At 37.2% G+C, this 13,533-nt stretch overlaps 1 protein-coding gene and 1 long non-coding RNA gene across 4 annotated transcripts in view; one reads left to right on the forward strand and one right to left on the reverse strand.

Annotated features, from left to right (window-relative positions):
* The first annotated feature begins 278 nt into the window (after window positions 1–278).
* Window positions 279–5,807, forward strand: LOC121907266. Of its 3 annotated transcripts, none has more exons than XR_006098821.1 (4): window positions 279–586; window positions 716–4,815; window positions 4,928–5,051; window positions 5,679–5,807. It is a non-coding gene; the product is annotated as an uncharacterized LOC121907266 (long non-coding RNA). The 3 variants fall into 3 exon arrangements; XR_006098822.1 differs by having other exon boundaries at window positions 279–4,087; window positions 4,649–4,815; window positions 5,679–5,795; XR_006098820.1 differs by having other exon boundaries at window positions 279–4,815; window positions 5,679–5,791.
* Window positions 5,808–5,953: 146 nt separating this feature from the next.
* The window catches only part of pth2ra (parathyroid hormone 2 receptor a), a 65,553-nt gene continuing 57,973 nt past the window's right edge, over window positions 5,954–13,533 (reverse strand). Inside the window, exons 11-12 of the mRNA XM_042426718.1 lie at window positions 10,108–10,149; window positions 5,954–7,985 (exon numbers count right to left, since the gene is read on the reverse strand). Of these exons, the coding sequence (XP_042282652.1) occupies window positions 7,599–7,985; window positions 10,108–10,149 (429 nt within the window). The 3' untranslated portion in view covers window positions 5,954–7,598. The remainder of the gene's footprint in view (window positions 7,986–10,107; window positions 10,150–13,533) is intronic.

The raw sequence follows: 13,533 nt of genomic DNA on the forward strand, positions 1-13,533 counted from the left end.
ACAATTCTGATGCTTTAATAAGATGTCCTGGATTACATTTAACCTGTTCTGACCACATTTCTTGAACAAATTGATATAAAACAGGTTAGGGAAATATCATTATGACATATATGTTACATTACAGATCTTTGACACTGAAGGTAGAATTTCAAAAAAAATTCAGAAATGTGTTCCTTGTGGTCCATTTGGTCTGTTTTACATTCCCCATAATTTTCCTTTAAGGAGAAATGGGTCCGGGTTCTTATGGGTTAATGTGCTGCAGCTGAGCAGCCAACTAGCGATCTAGCTGCTAACTGACAATAGCGGTGCACTTTTTTCCTGGTGAATATTTGTTTGGTGGCTCATTCAACAAGCTGCAGGACAAGACGTGTGTTCATGTTTGTAAGTTATCATCAAGTTTTGATGATGTGGACACAGGCTGTTGTTTCATTCACTCCCATGTTTAAAGGAGGAAAGTACCATGCACCAGTGATATGATCCGAACCATGAGTTTTGTGATCCGTTGCACCCCTATGAGATGGTAATTGCTACCTGTGCATTACATTTGATGCACAGCATCATTTGGATACATCTGCAAAAATCAGGGGTATAATTAACCTTAATTTTTAAGTGTTCTTCATATTTATTCAGTAATATTAACCTTGGGTAAAGAAATTACTATCTTTTTATTTCCTGGCATTGCCTCTTACACATTCCATCTTTCCTTGTCTACCAGTACAATAACAATGAAGATGATTGAAGAAATACTTGAGATGACATGAGTAATGCTTTCAATAGGGAAGATGAAAAAAATAAAGTGGACAATGAAGACTTTGAGAAGTACATTTAAGAGGTATTTACATATTACACCTATTACGGCAGTACAATGTCAGCATTTTTTGCTTTTATGAACTCACAAAAAATATTTACTTGCTTGATCATTCATATCCACATTACTAATAATGTTTATTAGAAATCTAAAATTGTGTAAATGCAGTTGTATGCAAAAGTTTGGGCACCTCTTGTGTGAACACTCAGCAACCATGGGTTCCTCTGAGCAGCTGTGTAAGACTGTGAAAATGGAAGTTATCGATGCCCACAATGCAGGGGAAGGCTACAAGAAGATAGCAAAGCGTTGTCAGCTTGTATTTTCCACAGTACAAAATGTAGATAAGAGATGGCAGTTTAGGTGAACTGTCAAGATGAGATCTGGAAGACCAAGAAAACTCAAAACCCCCATTTGACAGCAAAAAACCTGGAGGAAGATTTAGTAGACTCAGGAGTGGTGGTGCACTGTTCCACTGTGCAGTGATGCTTGCACAAACAAGACCTTCAAGGAAGAGTCAGCAGAAAAAAACATCCACAAAAGCCTGATACATTTTGGAAACAAGTGGTGTGGACTGATGAAGTTAAAATAGAACTCTGTGGCCACAATAAGCAAAGTTATATTCAGAAAAAAGGAGTAGCATTTCATGAAAAGAACACCTTGCAAACTGTTAAGCGTGGGGGTGGATTTACTATGCTTTTGCAATGTTTCTTTGCTTGCTTTGTGCAGTGTTTCCTGTGCCACTGCACAGGTGAAAGGAAAAATGGATTCCACTAAATACCAGCAAATTCTGAAACATCACATTGTTTGTAAAAAAAAAAAAAAAGCTGAAGCTGAAAAGAGGATGGCTTCTACAACAGGGTAATGATCCTAAACATACCCTCGAAATCCACCATGGACAAACTGCAGGGACGCAAGCAGAAGGTTTTGGAACGGCCCTCACAGTCCCCTGACTTAAACACAGTTGAAAATCTTTGAGTGGATCCATGAGAGCTGTGCATGCAAGACAGCCCAAGAATATTGCAGAACTAGAAGCCAAAAGGAAAACGGAAGAAAATCCCAAATACAAGCATTTAAAGACTTTTAGCTGGCTACAAAAAGATTTGGAGGCTGTGATATCTGTTGGGGGGGTGTTACTATGTATTACATAAGTATTATGTTGGTGCCCAAACACATGCCACAGTGATGTTTTTGTTTTTTTGTTGTTTTTTTTTTTTTCAATTTATGATATAAAAAGTAACCATGAATTTATGTTTTTTAATAAGACATTTTGCATATAAATGAACTTAATGGACAATAACAAACATATCAAAATGGATTATGCCAAAATAGCAGCCTTGTACCAACATTCAGCATAGGTAGTAGGAAAATAATTATAATTGCACAAAAAAGGGGAACTGGGACTTTTTATTTTTTATGTTAGCATAATCCGCTTTTTGTCTGTTTATGTGATAAAAAGTGTGATTATGAGACCTGTTTTGCCATGATATGGAAGAGCATGGACAGATACAAATACAGTATTCTGTATTACCAATACAGGAAGGCACAAAGAAACGAATAAGGATATTTCAACACCGTTAGGACTCATGTCATGCCTGGATAATTATATAACCCAAGACTCTACTACTACTACTTAGTTCAACACCTAAGTACATACTCGGGTAGCTACTCTTTGTTCTGAGTTTGCAGCTCTGTAGGATATGATGACATTATTTTCCATTTTGTGATAATCCAAGGCAAGCATTTCTCAAAGATTACATTTGCTAAAATAAAAGACAATAAGCTGAACTGATATCCCTGCTTCATTCTGCTGTGCTCTCTCTGTCTCTCTCGGGCAAGTGAAGCTAGAGCAGATACTGGTGACAAGCCCTTTTATCCTGGTGCACCTTTGGATACTCTTCTAGTGAAGAGTATCAAAAGTTATGTGACAATGTAGTTCTTGGAAAAGATGACTTGACGCTAATTTGGAATTGTGATGGCACACCAGTGTTCAAAAGTTCTAAATGCACCAGAAGTGAGGAAAAACATTTTAATGTAACCAACTAATGTAAACCAACCATTTTTACATTACTAATGCCATTTGTTAAAGAAGCCTCATTATTAGAGACCGGAGGTATCGACTGGTGAGACATACAAAGAAACTGTCATGTTTCTAAAGTGTTTAAGTGGTTTGTAGCTCAGATTCAATGGCTCATCCATTGCTTCACTACACAAAGCAGTTTAATGTTTTTAAATGGTTGTGACTTTTGTTATCACAAAAGTGGTAAATCCTATCCATGTGATCAACCTGAACCTCCATTATGAAATGAGAGAGATCATTTCAGTCATGGAAAGGAAGCTTCAGTTAATGAGCCAGTGTTTGGAGCCAAAGGGCCATCTCCTTTAATGAAGCTTAGTCACTTCCAAATGATAAATGGTTTCATTCCTGAATATCAACACAGTGTGTGCCCTGGAGTCAATAGCCAACTGTCCATATTTTGGTTTGATACAGTAAACAGTAAAGCCCCCTGGTACAATGTCAAACAGATGGAAGAGGTTGACTTGCGACTTGTAAAAATAAAACCTCCTGTTGAGATAACTAGGACACCAAAGTCAACGAGTGAAAGAAAACAAATTTTCTGGTGTGGAGAGAATTGCTAGAAAAACCCAAGCATACTATCACTTCAATAAGTGCAAAGGTTCAGTAATTTGTTGAAGAACTTTTTAAGAAGCGAAGAACAGAAAAATATGAAATACAAAATGAAAGCGTCAAGGATTTTTGGGCAATCCCCATTGCAAGAAAATATCACAGCTTCATATAGGCTTGCCATTTCCAAGTTATGTGGAAATCTAAGTCACAGCTTTTGGGCTTAGATGGAATTTTGTATCGCGGTCAAAAATATGACTACTAAAAAAAAGATACAACAGTGCTGTATACTTGAAAGATGATACACACAGAGAAATAGGGGTATCATTTCTGTACCTAAAGGTACATTTGTCAGAAAAGTACCCTGTAAGCTATGGAAATGGTCCTTAAGGTGATAACTGTAGGCCTTTGTTTTATTTTAAAGGTACAAAATCATTGCTCACAGAAAAGGGTACATAATTGTACTTTTAACAAGCTTAAGCTGGTTCAAACCGGTTAATCCCCCATTGTGTTCCCAGACATGAAATGGCACAAGACAGTGAAAATGTTGGTTTTCTTTTTCCTGCTTTGTCAAGCGTGTCCATGGATGAACTAATGAAAAAGATAATTGAAGATGGAATATAAATTTAACAAAGAAGAGACAAGAAAATTCAGGGGTAAGTAACTGGACCTTAACATTTCTTTTCATGCTACTGTTAGCTAGCTAGCTAACTTTAACAAGCCTAACTCAGGATACTGTAACTTAACATTAGCTAGCTACATTTATGGCCTGTTGCTAGATAGGCTACATTTTTATTAGCTATTTCAGAATGATTTGGTCTTTTAATCAAATAACTTTAACTTTGTGACAGAAAACTTATTTCAGAGTGATTTTGTTCATTTTACCAAGTTGCTAACTGCAGTGTAGCAGAATTGAAATGCTTCCACTTTCCATCACCATTATCCCCCATTTTATTTCATTTTTTACAAAGTATTTTTACTGTTTCATTCAATATTCTTTGCAATTCTCCACTGGGACTTTTTTCCACTGGGTTTTTCTGGATTTATTAATTTTATGCATTGGCGCTCCCTCATGGAGCCCATGTGGACTTCAGTAGTACAACCCATTCCAGCCAGCTAATCTAACATTTACTTTTTCACTTAGTGCAAAATGAGTAAATATAAAAATAAGTGATATACTGAATGTCAATTATAATGTTTTCATCTATATTATACAGTTTTTTGACGAAGTTGACCAAATCCACTTTTCAACAAGCAGCTTCTGCCATTGCTTCAGGGAGGACTTCGCAGGTGTTTTGCCAAATGTGCTGAAACTTCCCGGGGGAAAATCTCACCTAACAGTACACCGTTGCAAGACAGGATGCCCTGGCTGAAGCTCTACCAGGTAGTGACAGTCACCTTGCTAATGAACCTGACAATAGATCTGCTGTCGTTACCACATTGCACACTTGAAAATGTATGTAATTGTGAAAGTAGGATATTTTTCTGCATTGCAGGAATTGACTTAAGGGCCAGGCTTATCCTCTTGACATCCATCTTCAGAGAAAAGATTGAATACTACATCACTATGGGAGAGGTGGGCAGCTGTATTGTCCAACAGTACTGACTGGTAGACCTCATGTAAGTGTTACATAAAAAGTAAACTGAAAGCATACTGTCTTATTTTTTAGTTTAAAAGAAGTATGCTAATAGCACACTTGAACAAACTTCTTTGTAACAAACTTGGAAACTTGGAAATATGACTACATTGATTCAAATACACTAAACATTGTACAAAAATATTCACAGTAATGAGCTTATTTGCCAGCTAACCACCACTAATAAAAAGCCCAGTACATAGACGGCACCTTAGGGTACATGAAACAGACAATTTACTGCTTGTTAGCAAGCTGTGACAACAAAACATCATTATCCTCTAAGGGAACATTACTAAGTTTTTTAATGTTGATTTTGAGAGACTATGCTTCTCCACTAACCTGGAAAAAGTTGTAAACAGAAGTGAGTGAATGCTGCGTGTCGCTTGCTTTATGAGTTGGAACGGCACCCATACCCTAAAACTCTGATCCTCAGAGGAATCACAGCTAAATAATACCAGCTACTGACATAAAATTAATAAAAACTGAATAACCTGAACAATACTAATGTGGTGGTCATAAATTTGTTTTGGTTTTCTTTTTAAGACAACCAGAAAAAGGATTTATGTGTATATGAATTATTTAACTCATAAAATCCCCCCCCCCCTCTCAGGTATTCAGCTGAGTGGTGAATGGCCCTGCCCCATATTTAAGAGAGGCTGGAGGAGATGTCTCTCTCCCTGACTAAGCAGCCAACTACTGTTGTTGCGGTTCATTTTTTCTTTTGCAGCAGCTTATTTTAATTAATGTTCTTTGTAAATAAAATAATTTGTGGTACAACTAAACCATGGTTCTGGCGCTCTCTTGAGCCAAGTGTCTTTTCTTATCTGTGGCCATAACAGTATCACACATCCATTGATAGCTGAAATATCAAAGAGCAGCTCAACAGGTAGTTGTTGAAAACATTAAACATTTATCAGTAGTTAACAGCGGGAGTGTGAAAATATATGGGAGAGGAGATAATGAAGGGAGGAAAGACACAAACAAATATCACAGAGAAAAACAGCCAAATTCATTTAGCACATGGAAAGACGAGATTAAGAAGGATCTCTTCAAGTCATTTTTTAAAGCTTCTGCAGGAGAGGCATACAATAAATATACTATTTGTGTGACAAGCATTATAATGCACTAACAGACATGCACGCACAAAGCAGACAAAAAAATCCTTAAGCAGCCACCAAATGCAGGCCTTCACTGTTAGCACAATAGTTGATTGTCAAAATAGAAAAATGGTGCTTTTAATGCTGTCACATTTGATGTGCCATTACAACTCTATGTGCTACTGACTGGGACTGTTTTTTGTGCCCTTGCTTACAGCTTAAACATAGCAAGTGAATCCACCAATGTGAGCACTTCACGGCAATAAAAGTCAAAATTGTGTGTGTGCACACAAATATATCAATACATCTCCCAAAAGGTGAGCAACATCTGAAGTTCATTTCAGTTTGATTTTAAAGTTACATAAAAAATATTCTGGAAACATTCAGTTTAGTTCCACTGGGAGCCGCAGGTAGCATGTTGCTCTTCACAAAATGCATGACTTTTCACAAAGTGGGCTGACTGTACAAGCAAGCACATCATTTCACCATGACACTGACTGACTCCTCTTGCATGACAGATACTGTAATTGTAATTAAGCCAACAGGAGGGATGCACACTCCTATCAATGGCTGAAAATTACATTTTCTGTGGAGCTTGGAGCTATGCAGAGAAAATGACATACAGTATCTGCTATAAAGATTAAGTGAACACTTGTTGGCAAGAACAAAGATTCATCATGTCACCATTCCAGTTTTTATACTACAGCTATCATGCTGCTGGTGTTTTCATTTTATTTATTTATTTTTTTAGAAAAGTATGCACCTGTTTCTTACCTCCTTTTTCTCCCAGTTTATGGTAAACATATTTTAATGTAAATTTCTCAAGGGTTCTGTGTGCTTTTTCCCCACTGTGGTTTATCATTATCTCCAGGTATAGAATCAGGGTGACAGCAGGAAAAGTGCACTTTAATGCAAATGCTGTTCAACAGCATACTGTATTTTCCATTTGTCCACCAACCAAACCAAGTGGCCTCCAGTGGCTGCTGGACAATAGAGAGCACTATGGTGTTGCCCTCCCTGAGAAAAACATGGGGTCTTCTGTTTATTGTGTTTAAACAAAAATGTTTGCCCTTTTTTAAATCTAAAGACATCTGCAGTTTTTCAGTTGAATGAGTTGCATTTAGCCTTTAGGGCACTAGGTTGGACCTTACACAATAATCCGCATCAGTGATCAACATTTAGTGCCAAGGCAGGTAGTACTCATTGATAAGTTTCAGCCAAGATCAACATCCTCTGTTAAAGAGCTTGTATGATTTAAATATTTCTGATTTTGGCAACTTCAAGTGGTACTATCAAGAGACACTGCAGAATGGCACCAATGCAGCAAACTGGCATTCAGCTCCATAACTCTGTAATTGTGTTTGTTACTTTCTTTTTTAAGTTTAGCTAAAAAAAAATTCCATCAGTCTCTCCCTTGTGATGGTTGTTGACTGCTACAGTGTTTCCTCCTCATCCTCGGCTGCAGCACTGGTATTGAAAACAGGCAGATTCTCCTTCAGCGAGATATCATCCACCTGCTTGGGGCCGCTGTCCTCAGGTTCTTCTGGTATGGATGGGTCTGAGTTACTGATCACATATCCTGGGAGGGTGGCGTGCATGCTGATCATGGGGGGACCTGTGCCGCGATAAACACGGCTTGAAACAAGTGTTGTGGAGCGTGTGGAGGGGCCACCCCCTGCCAGGTGGGACTGGCTGCTGGTGCTGTTGTTATTGAGGCCGACAACAACTGAGCCATAACGGTAGCGGCCGCAGACCACAGGTCCTTCCCACTCAAAGGTCAGATTCCAGCGGGTCCATGTTTTCTTTATCTCTGTCTGGACCTGTGGGAATGTGAACAAAGGAAGCAATAAACATCAAGTGCAGAAAAGAAGTCGTCATTGTTTTGCAAATATCTAAATCAATCATTTTGGGGTTTTTTTGCAAAAGTTGGTTTCATCCTAATTTGTTTTTAGCCACGCTAACAGCATGGCCACCACTTTGGTCCAGACTGAAATATTTCAATAGCTGTAAGGGTGCCATGAAATTATGCACATTCATTGATTCATTGATGACTTTTTCTCTAGCACCACAAGCAGGTCAAAATTTTCACTTATCCTGTGAAATATCTCAAAATTTATGAGATAGATTGGCACCCAATTTTGAACAGATTCATTGTTTCCTTTGGGGATCCCCCAAATTTTTCTCAAGCACCACCATGAGGTTGACATTTTGGTTTTAAGTTGAGTTGAGTCTGGGTCAGAAATTCCCCATCAGGATATAATAACTTTGATGATCTCTTATCTTTTCAAATAATATCATCTGGTCAAATTTTTATTTTGTCCTATAGCTACTGTGGTTATGACAAAATACCTACAGAACGAATCACATTTCCTCAGCTGTACTTTGTGTTTATTGCTAATTGGCAGATGTTACCAATGCTAACATGCTAAACTAAGATGGTGAACATGGTAAAAACACAGTATATAACAAAGCCGAGTACATCCCCTGTCAGTATCACTAAAATGTTAAATAATTACAAATCCTGCCCATTTCATACAATTTCATTTGTTTTTAGAAGAAACCTAAGAAAAATGAAGCCAATTCATTAAAAAAACAAAAAAAACATTATGATCAAACTATAATGAAAGGTCCATATTTTTGAATGAGCTGCAACAAAAGTCAGCACACCCTTCAATAGCGAGATATGCCTCTTTTCAAGTGTAGGAATGACAGTGATGCTGCACACAGCACTGGGGGGGTCTACGAAGTCCAACACATCTAATAGTTTTAAACTGGGTAAAAAGAACAACAAATGGTCACTAGGATTAACAGCCAATACCTGTGTTTTCAATTGAAACACTGTGTTATACTATCAGTCACAATCGTAAACTGATCTGGTTATGTGACCTTTCACATTAGTCACATGACTGATAAATGTTAATCAAGACAATCCGTCTATTTTATCATTTAAAAGTTGAATTTCTTGCCCAAAGCCAACAACAACACTTTTAGAGCTTCCAGAAATTAAAAATACATTCTGTCACAATTGTGACCGGTGGGACTAAACAGACTAAATTTGAATATATATCAGTAAACAATTTCCTTCTAGCAAACACAAAGCAACAAAAGCATTTGGAGTCATGTTTTTGGCCATGTCACTATCTGTGTTTGGTCTCTTCCAACTGAAAAAACATCAGTCTTAACTTGCTAGATGTTTGCCTTCACTAGCATCTTTATTTTCAACCTGCCACTTAATGCTGTGGCCTACAGTTTTCTATTGTCCAGTTAATTAAATGGTAAGGTTCAAGTATACCATTTATGTCTGCGCCAAACAACAAAAACAATGCAGCATAAAGCTATCTAGAGCTACAGAGTTGGGTGTTAATTCTCAGGGCCAATTGAGACCCCTTCACACCACATGAATAATAATGTCAATAACAAAATTATGCTTTATGGGGCTTTGATTTAGCTCTGACTCAACAGAAAACAGACATCCTCTGTTTTCTGATAATTTTTGAGTTGTATGAATTGCAGTCGCTCCGAAAGGTCTTGGAGGATGAAAAGAGTGTTCCCCAGGAGACAATAAAGAACACAAAAAGCAAGCAGAGAAAATGCAAAAAGAACATGGAGGCATTTGTGAAGACAAAACTGGCAGAACTGCCAATTCTGATTGCAACTGAGAGTGCTGAGTACAGAGTGTATGAGATTGAGGGATTCAGAGAACGATATAATGGCTTAGAACACTTTTTAAAAAAAAATCACATTTCATTAGAGAGGGCAAGAAGCAGATGAACAGAAAACATACTTGACATACTTCCCCCAGTTATGTGTGTCACCAGAATAATACTAACACAAACTTTTTTTAAATACATTGTGTACATATTTTTTTAATGTGCTTCAGTTTTGGAGTGTTTGTGCCATGATTAATGTCATTTGGAAGAAAAATACAGTATATACACTCACCTCCCCATTGCAGAAGCAATAAATAATGGACACAAAGAAACCCTGAAAAGAGAGGAGATTGACATATAAATTATGAGTGTAGATTACAGTGGGTGGCAAGTCAAGTGAGAAAAAAACTAATATACAGTAGATATAGGATGATCTAAATCATTTTTCAAATGTCATTCTTGTCTCAGTACAACACTAACAATATTTATTATCAAATAAATATGATAATGATTTTCCAGGTCACCCACTGTCATCCCTTTGCTTATTCTAATGAAAAAAAGAAAGACAGAAACATTAATCTCTGCTTCATCTCTTGTTCTTTCTTCACGCTCTGATAAGAAGTTGAAGGACACACAGTCTTTGTGAAAGTGGTAGATTACGTGACCATCAGTGTGTGCATGGGTGTGTGTGCCTTCTTGCATATCTTTGCTAGTGAGACAACCTGGCAGAGACAATTTCTGATAAGCCTAAATCAACACTGCACTCTGTAATGAAGAACAGTCTCAAGAGACATTTATCCTAACAGTCATCTAATAAGAACGTATTTACTTAACACTGAAAACCAGCAACACTAATAACTTCTTTATTACACTTCAACGCCCCTTTTAAGACCCAGAGATTTTATTTTTTCCTTTTTTAAACTGCGAATCTGAAGTTCTAGTAGAGTTTGAAATGTACAAAACAACCAAAGGAGTTATGGTGTACAAGATTCTTGATCATTCTTAAAAAAGCAAAATTATTAGGTATATATAGACTGTAGCAAAATGAAAAGGTAGCTATTTATATTTCTAAAGTAAGTAGTCTGATTAGATTACTCAAGTACCTGTATAAAAAATATAATTTTGCACAGGCTGATTTTAGTGAATTGTACCTGAAAATCATATATTATGTGTTATTAGTGGCATGCAATCAGAGCACATAATATGTGAATTTTTGTCTTTTTTAAAGTTGCTTTCATTATTTATGCCCTTAAACAAGTTCCTGATTAAATACGGTAATGATGTGCATGTCTATATGAAGATAAACTGTAGATAAACAAAAATTGTGACTCAAACTGCTGAGCAACACACAATAAAGATTCAAAGCACAAATATGCGTTGCCAAGGCTGGATTGCAGCTATCCCCAGAGGCCCCAAAGTTTCAAACTAACTTTATCAACTGATTTGTGCTGATTTAATCTTTTAATCTTTGGCAATATGCATCAACTGACATCATAAAGGCCTTAAGGTGGGTCCTGCTTAATTTCCTACTGAAGACGATCTCTGTATCAAAATCTACTTCATTATTTGAGTATTGTACTTAAATGCATATTTCTACAAATGATTTTAATTAATTATAACACAGCAAACAGGTCAGGTAGTTCTCTAGCATTGTAAAGAGAAGGGGAGTTAATTAGTGAAATCAGATGATTTTTAGCTCAAGAGCCCCATAGCAGAGCACTGAACCTACCATACTCTGTATTTTGTAATCCTTCATTTCATTGAATTTAATCTTTTATAAAAGTTGTCTGTACTTTTTTGGAGAAAACAAAAAAAACTTTGTTTTAACATTAATTAGGTACTGCCATCTAGGAATAGCTGATGTTTCTTTGAATTCTAAGCACCTATGTACATATGTGTATGGGTACATTCATTATAATTGTAGTGAGGGCAGCCACCCTTTAGAAATCCGCTAAGAGATAAAGGTGGGTGTTTTTCCAGCCCTCTGGATGTGCAGAACTGGCTTTTCATCTCTTGTGGTGGGGGTGTCAGTATTGACACTGGCCAGACGGGGCACCGGTGCTCTCAACCCCTGAGAGACCGATGATTTAACAAGATAACAAAATTAACAGCAAGACGTAGAAACACTTAATGACCTTCTGGGGTCATTTTAGCTGTGAACCACATGAAAAGACAGAAGTCAAAGGGATTCCGTCTCCCCATGGAATAGAGAAATAAGTTTCACTCAAGAGACTGAAATACATTTCACATCAGAACAAAAGAAAACTCACCAGGATTAAACAAATAACCTTCAGTCTCATTCTCCCCTCTCTCTCTGTCGTAAACACACATGCACACATACCCTCTCCCTGTCACACCCTGTATAGTCTGAGATATCTGCCAGACCGTCCTAAGTTGTAGAGACATTCCTGCAGTGACTCCACACTGTATTTCTCCTTGTGAAGCACACGTCTGAATTAATGTGAAGTAGCTGTCCAACTATGTAGTAATCCAGTTAATATTACTAAGCAAATGTTTTCATGAAAAATAGTTCAACTCCCATATCTGTATGATATAAAATGACTTGAATTACTCAAATTCAGATTTAATGCATTGTTTGCTGTGTAGCCACACTGCAATCTATTGACCATAGACAGTTATTTCTCTGTAATACTAAGTATAAAGTTATTGTTTGTGTAATACTGTATTTTAGTATATTGTATGATCCAATTAGTTGTTGTTTAACTTTCTGTTCATCTATTAGAAGTATAGGAAATCACTTTGCCAATTAATTAGTCATGAATATCATTTTGAATAATTACCTGATGTGCTGTACTATGACTATTGTTATGCTATGTATTGGATATTCTATATAATACACTGAAACATGCAATATATGCTTACAATCACTGTTGTTGACAATAGTGATAAGCTGAAGTATGTGACTTTTGCATGTAAAACCTCAAGTGAATTAATCTCCCTAAAGTAGGGAAAGTTTCAGATCAATTTTTTTTTCATTCCTTGACACAAATGAATCAATATTCATTAAAGACGGATAACAATCGTCTCCCTGCCCAAAATCCCTGCCTATCTTTGCTAGTTGATAATAAGACCTGACTGATTTTTGTCAGCAGGCTGGTCCTCCTAAGCTCAACAAGGCTTTGCTCCAGTTTATCTTAGTTTTTTCTATAGACGTCTAATCTATTCATCTTTTGTCCTCGCCTTAAGTATGCAAGCATTTTAACCTTTAGATAGAAACAAGCCTCAGATTGCACCTCAGTATCAAACTGAATGAACTTTTTTTATATATATTTTTGTACCACAGTAAGCCTAGCATTTGTTAGTGTCTTGGAAGTTTTGTCATCCAGCCAACAAATTTAGTTAAAGAAAGTGAGTGTAGTAGAGGTCTATTTGACTTAAACTACAATGGGCCAAGAATCAGCAGTAACTGTATCACCTACCAACATCTGCCCGCTTTCAAGAACGCCGTTACGACAGTATCTGCCTCAAAGACCTTCTCCACCCCCATGGTAGCAGGATTGCTAAGGATCAGCTGAGAATCTCTGCAGCCTGACCCTCCCAGCTCAGCATCCAACTGCATTCTGGTGAGCGTCACCTCGCTGGGAGGCCGCGAGTACAACCAGCACTACACAACAGCCTCACAATCCGCTGAAACGAGTTTATCTCTACAACGACGATCCAACAAGTAGACAAACTTTACATCTGCTGCCTGTGATAA

Source organism: Thunnus maccoyii, chromosome 11, assembly GCF_910596095.1.
Source record: "Thunnus maccoyii chromosome 11, fThuMac1.1, whole genome shotgun sequence".
NCBI lineage: Eukaryota > Metazoa > Chordata > Actinopteri > Scombriformes > Scombridae > Thunnus > Thunnus maccoyii.